Source organism: Penaeus vannamei, chromosome 37 (genome assembly GCF_042767895.1).
Source record: "Penaeus vannamei isolate JL-2024 chromosome 37, ASM4276789v1, whole genome shotgun sequence".
In the NCBI taxonomy this organism is placed as follows: Eukaryota; Metazoa; Arthropoda; class Malacostraca; order Decapoda; family Penaeidae; genus Penaeus; species Penaeus vannamei.
In genome coordinates, this window is record NC_091585.1 from 13,555,797 (window position 1) to 13,562,474 (window position 6,678).

The 6,678-nt window shown below is 48.3% G+C and overlaps 1 protein-coding gene across 1 annotated transcript in view; it reads right to left on the minus strand.

Annotated features, from left to right (window-relative positions):
* Positions 1-4,953, minus strand: part of LOC138859651 (transcriptional regulator ATRX homolog) — a 50,094-nt gene extending 45,141 nt beyond the window's left edge. The window contains exons 1-2 of the mRNA XM_070115454.1: positions 4,890-4,953; positions 3,022-4,425 (exon numbers count right to left, since the gene is read on the minus strand). Coding sequence (XP_069971555.1) covers positions 3,022-4,425; positions 4,890-4,953 — 1,468 coding nt within the window. The remainder of the gene's footprint in view (positions 1-3,021; positions 4,426-4,889) is intronic.
* Between the last annotated feature and the right edge of the window lie 1,725 nt (positions 4,954-6,678).

Sequence of the window (6,678 nt, forward strand, 5' to 3'; positions counted from 1 at the left end):
CTCTCTCTCATCCACACACACTCTCTTTCCATCTATCTATCTATCTCCATCTTCCTATCTATCTATCTATTTATCTCTCTCTCTCTATCTATCTATCTATCTATCTATTTATCTCTCTCTCTCTCTCTATCTATCTATCTATCTATCTCTCTCTCTCTTTTGCTTTCTCTCTTTCTCTCTCTCTCTCTCTCTTTTGCTTTCTCTCTCTCTCTCTCTCTCTCTCTCTCTCTCTCTCTCTCTCTCCGCTCTCACTCTCACTCTCACTCTCACTCTCACTCTCACTCTCACTCTCACTCTCACTCTCACTCTCTCTCTCTCTCTCACTCTCACTCTCTCTCTGTCTCTGTCTCTGTCTCTGTCTCTGTCTCTGTCTCTCTCTCTCTCTCTATCACACACACGCTCTCTATCTCCCTCTCTCTTTATCTCTTTATCTCTCTTTCTTTTTTATATCTCTATTTCTCTCTCTTTCTCTTGCTATCTTAATCTTTATCGTTATCAATTTCATTTCATTTCATTTCTTCATTGCCACTCTAACCTCTATCGTTATCATTTTCATTATCATCATTATCGTTCTTAATGTGATCGCTAATTATGATGGTACTAATTATTTACACTGTATTATCACAACCACTGTTCGCTTGTAGGACTTATGTTGTGCCGGGGTTATTAAATTGTTGATTTTTAATTACATTTCAGCATTAGTTTGATTAATGTAATTGTGATCATCAAAGTTGGTGTTTTATAATCAGTTTAATCATAAACACACATATTCACAACGTAGATGCATATGTGTACCGTATCTCTCTCATTCTCTCTTTCTTTTTCTCTCTTTTTGTGCCGCTCTCTCTCTCTCTCTCTCTCTCTCTCTCTCTCTCTCTCTCTCTCTCTCTCTCTCTCTCTCTCTCTCTCTCTCTCTCTCTCTCTCTCCCTCTCTCTCTCTCTCTCTGTCTATTTATCTATCTATCTTTCTCTATCTCTCTATCTCTCTCTTTCTCTATCTCTGTGGCGCTCTCTCCCTTCCTCTTTCTTTCTCTATCTATGTATCTATCCATCTATCTATCTATCTATCTATTTCTCTCTCTGTCTCTCTCTCTCTCTCTCTCTCTCTCTCTCTCTCTCTCTCTCTCTCTCTCTCTCTCTCTCTCTCTCTCTCTCTCTCTCTCTCTACCTCTCTCCCCCTCTCTCTCCCTCCTTTCCTCCCCTTCCCTCCCCTCCCTCCCTCTTTCCCTCTCTCTTTCCCTCTCTCTCCCTCTCCCTCTCTCCCTCCCTCCCTCCCTCCCTCCCTCTCTCTCTTTTTTCTCTCTCCTCTCTCTCCCTCCCTCCCTCCTCCTCCCTCTCTGTTTTTTTTCTCTCTCTCTCTCCCTCTCTCTCCCTCCCTCTCCCCTTCCTCTCTCTCTCTCTCTCTATTTTCTCTCTCTCCTCCTCCCTCCTCCTCTCTCCTCTTTTTTCTCTCTCTCCCTCTCTCCCTCCTCCTCCCTCTCTTTTTCTCTCTCTCCCTCTCTCCTCCCCCTCCCTCCCTCCCTCTCTCTTTTTCTCTCTCCCTCTCTCCCTCCCTCCCTCCCTCCCTCTCCCTCTTTTTTCTCTCTCTCCTCTCCTTCCTCTCCCCTCCCTCCCTCCCTCCCTCTCTCTTTTTTCTCTCTCTCTCTCCCTCCCTCCCTCCCTCCCTCTTTCTTTTTTTCTCTCTCTCTCCCTCTCTCCCTCCCTCCTCCCTCCCTCCCTCTCTCTTTTCTCTCTCTCTCTCTCTCTCCCTCCCTCCCTCCCTCCCTCTCTCTTTTTTCTCTCCCTCTCTCCCTCCCTCCCTCCCTCCCTCTCTCTTTTTTTCTCTCTCTCCCTCTCTCCCTCCTCCCTCCCTCCCTCTCTCTTTTTTTTTTCTCTCTCTCTCCCTCTCTCCCTTCCTCCCTCCCTCCCTCTCTCTTTTTCTCTCTCTCTCCCTCTCTCCGTCCCTCCCTCCTCCTTCCTCTTTCTTTTTCTTTCTCTCCCTCCCTCCCTCCCCTCCCTCTCTTTTCTCTCTCTCTCTCTCCCTCCCTCCTCCTCCCTCCCTCTCTTTTTTTCTCTCTCTCTCCCTCTCTCTCCCGCCCTCCCTCCCTCCCTCTCTCTTTTTTTTCTCTCTCTCTCTCTCCCTCTCTCCGTCCCTCCCTCCCTCTCTCTCTTTTTTTTTTTTTTTCCCTCTCTCCGTCCCTCCCTCCCTCCCTCCCTCTCTCTCTTTTTCTCTCTCTCTCCCTCTCTCCCTCCCTCCCTCCCTCCCTCTCTCTCCCTTTTTCTCTCTCTCCCTCTCCCTCCCTCCCTCCCTCTCTTTCTCTCTCTCTCTCTCCCTCCCTCGCTCCCTCTCTCCCTCCTTCGCTCCCTCTCTCCCTCTCTCTGTCCCTCTCTCTGTCCCTCGCTCCCTCCCTCCCTCCCTCTCTCTCTTTTCTCTCTCTCTCCCTCTCTCCCTCCCTCCCTCCCTCCCTCTCTCTTTCTCTTCTCTCCCTCTCTCCCTCCCTCCCCTCCCTCCCTCTCTCTTTTCCTCTCTCCCTCTCTCCGTCCCCTCCCTCCCTCCCTCCCTCTCTCTTCTTTCTCTCCCTCTCTCCTCCCTCTCTTCTTTCTCTTCCTCTCTCCCTCCTCCCTCCCTCCCTCTCTCTTTTTTTTCTCTCTCTCTCTCCCTCTCTCCCTCCTTCCCTCTCTCTTTTTTTTCTCTCTCTCTCCCTCTCTCCCTCCCTCCCTCCTTCCCTCTCTCTTTTTTTCTCTCTCTCTCTCTCTCTCCCTCCCTCCCTCCCTCCCTCTCTCTCTCCCTCCCTCGGGCACACATAGATATACACATCAGAACTCACACAAAATAGCCATTGTTTTCGAAAAAAAAAAATAAAAAAGACAGCTTAATCATTAAAACTCGACTCTCATGCAAATCGGAGGAAAAGTCATGAATAAGTTACGGAGAGAGACCCCATGATTGGCCAGTCTGATTGGCTGATCCCTTTACTGGTTTTTTCTGATTGGCCGATCGTCTGACGGGTTTGTTTTTTTTTGATTGGCTGATCGTCTGACGGTTTTTTTTCTGATTGGCCGATCCTCTGAAGGTTTTTTTCTGATTGGCTGATCGTTTGAGGGGGTTTTCTGATTGGCTGATCGTCTGACGGTTTTTTTTTCTGATTGGCTGATCGTCTGACTGGCTTTTCTGATTGGCCGATCCTCTGAGGGTTTTTTTCTGATTGGCTGATCCCTTTACTGGCTTTTCTGATTGGCCGATCCTCTGAGGGTTTTTTTTCTGATTGGCTGATCCCTTTACTGGCTTTTCTGATTGGCCGATCCTCTGAGGGTTTTTTTTCTGATTGGCCGATCCTCTGAGGGTTTTTTTCTGATTGGCTGATCGTTTGAGGGGATTTTCTGATTGGCTGATCGTCTGACGGTTTTTTTTTCTGATTGGCCGATCCTCTGAGGGTTTTTTTCTGATTGGCTGATCGTTTGAGGGGGTTTTCTGATTGGCTGATCGTCTGACGGTTTTTTTTCTGATTGGCTGATCGTCTGACTGGCTTTTCTGATTGGCCGATCCTCTGAGGGTTTTTTTCTGATTGGCCGATCCTCTGAGGGTTTTTTTCTGATTGGCTGATCGTTTGAGGGGATTTTCTGATTGGCTGATCGTCTGACGGTTTTTTTTTCTGATTGGCTGATCGTCTGACTGGCTTTTCTGATTGGCCGATCCTCTGAGGGTTTTTTTCTGATTGGCTGATCCCTTTACTGGCTTTTCTGATTGGCCGATCCTCTGAGGGTTTTTTTTCTGATTGGCTGATCCCTTTACTGGCTTTTCTGATTGGCCGATCCTCTGAGGGTTTTTTTTCTGATTGGCTGATCCCTTTACTGGCTTTTCTGATTGGCCGATCCTCTGAGGGTTTTTTTTCTGATTGGCCGATCCTCTGAGGGTTTTTTTCTGATTGGCTGATCGTTTGAGGGGATTTTCTGATTGGCTGATCGTCTGACGGTTTTTTTTTCTGATTGGCCGATCCTCTGAGGGTTTTTTTCTGATTGGCCGATCCTCTGAGGGTTTTTTTCTGATTGGCTGATCGTTTGAGGGGATTTTCTGATTGGCTGATCGTCTGACGGTTTTTTTTCTGATTGGCTGATCGTCTGACTGGCTTTTCTGATTGGCCGATCCTCTGAGGGTTTTTTTCTGATTGGCCGATCCTCTGAGGGTTTTTTTCTGATTGGCTGATCGTTTGAGGGGATTTTCTGATTGGCTGATCGTCTGACGGTTTTTTTTTCTGATTGGCTGATCGTCTGACAGTTTTTTTTCTGATTGGCTGATCGTCTGACGGATTTTTTTCTGATTGGCTGATCGTTTGAGGGGGTTTTCTGAATGGCCGATCCTCTGACGGGTTTTTCGATTGGCTGATCGTTTGAGGGGATTGACGGGGTTTGATCGTCTGACGGGTTTTTTTCTGATTGGCTGATCGTCTGACGGGTTTTTTTCTGATTGGCTGATCGTTTGAGGGGATTTTCTGATTGGCTGATCGTCTGACGGTTTTTTTTTTCTGATTGGCTGATCGTCTGACAGTTTTTTTTCTGATTGGCTGATCGTCTGACGGATTTTTTTCTGATTGGCTGATCGTTTGAGGGGATTTTCTGATTGGCCGATCCTCTGACGGGTTTTTTTCTGATTGGCTGATCGTTTGAGGGGATTTTCTGATTGGCCGATCGTCTGACGGGTTTTTTTCTGATTGGCTGATCGTTTGAGGGTTTTTTCTGATTGGCCGATCCCCTGACGGTTTTTTTTCTGATTGGCTGATCGTTTGACGGGTTTTTTTTCTGATTGGCTGATCGTCTGACGGGTTTTTTTCTGATTGGCTGATCGTCTGACGGGTTTTTTTCTGATTGGCTGATCGTCTGACGGTTTTTTTCTGATTGGCTGATCGTCTGACTGGCTTTTCTGATTGGCTGATCCTCTATATGGTGGTTTACTTCTGATTGGCTGATCCCTAGCATTGTTATGTTTATGATTAGTCGAGTATCTGACTGGCGAATCCTCTCATTAGGTGTGGTCTTGATTGGTTACATTTCTGAATTTCGATTCATCTGTCTGATAGCATTACTGATTGGTGAATCACGTGTTTGGCTTCATTTTGAATTGGCGAATCATGTAATTGGTTGCCAATCTGACTAGCGAATTATGTGACTGATTGCATTTCTGATTAGCTAACTATATGATTGGTTGCACTTCTGATTGCCTGAACATACGATTGGCAATGTCGCTAGCTGTCTGAATGTGTGATTGGCTGAGCAATTGATAAGTAAAGTCTTGGATTAGCCAAGCATCTGATTAGCTAATCTCCTGATTTACAGATCTTTTCACTGATTGTACTCTTGAATTTCTCTGATTGGCTCCGCTTATGATTGGTTTAACTTGTGATTAATAACCTCAGCTTTCTAATTACCGTCTAAATGGGTGATTATCAAGTTAGGCTGATTAGCGAATCTCTGATTAGGGAGATTCTGCCTGGTTGAGGATTTGAACTGGCTAATCTCGATTGGTAGAGCGTGTGATTAACCTTCCTTTTCTTCTCTTTTATTTTCTCCCTCTCTCTCTTTTTTTTTTTTTTTTTTTTTTTTTTAGTCCATTGGTCTACAAAATGAGGATTAAAATAGCGAGGTGAAGGTAGAAGAGGAAGAGGAGGAGAGGGGGAGGGGGAAGGATGAGGAAGAGGAGCGAAGGGGGAGAAGGAGGAGGGAAAGGAGCGAAGGGGGAGAAGGAGGAGGGAGAGGAGAGATGATGGGAAAGAGGTGCAGGGAGGAGAGTGATAGGGAGTGAGGGGGAGGGAGAAGAAAAGGGAGAGGGGAATGAGGAAGGAGATGGAAAGGGAGGAGAAATATGAGGAATAAAGGAAGAAGGAAAGGGGAGGAAGAAGTAGGAATAAAAGAGAGAGAGAGGGAGTGGAAATGATCGGGGAGGAAGAGGTGTAATGAGGAAGAGGAAGTAGGGGGAAGGAGCGGGAGAAGAGGAGGGAGGGAGAGGGAGAGGGACGAGGGTGGTAGAGAGAGGAGGGAGGGGAGGGAAAAGTAAGAGCGGGGGAGCGAGAGGGAGGGAAGAGAGCGATGGAGGGAGAGAGAATAGAGCGAGGAGGGAGAGGGAAGAGGGTGGTAGAGGGAGGAGGAAGGGGAGGGAAAAGTAAGAGAGCGGGGGAGAGAGAGGGAGGGAGGAGGGCGGGGGAGGGAGAGGGAGGGGAAGAGGGTGGAAGAGGGAAGGGAGGGAGGGGAGGGAAAAGTAAGAGCGGGGGAGAGAGAGGAGGGAGGAGGGCGGGGAAGGGAGAGGGAGGGGAAGAGGGTGGAAGAGGGAAGGGGAGGGAGGGGGAGGGAGAGGGGTGAGGGCGGGAGAGGGAGAGGGAGGGGGAAGAGGGTGGAAGAGGAAGGGAGGGAGGGGGAGGGAAAAGTAAGAGCGGGGAGAGAGAGGGAGGGAGGAGGGGCGGGGGAGGGAGAGGGAGGGGGAAGAGGGTGGAAGAGGAAGGGAGGGAGGGGGAGGGAGAGGGGGTGAGTGGGCGGGAGAGGGAGAGAGAAGAGAGCGAGGGAGGAGGACGGGGGAGGGAGGGAGAGGGATACGGAGGAAGAAAAAGGGCTACAGGCCTAATCTTGATTCCTAATTCCAAATAAATCAGAGCTGAGACAGGGGGAGGGGGAGGAGGAGAAACAGGGAGGGGAAGAGGGGGGCAGTGGAAT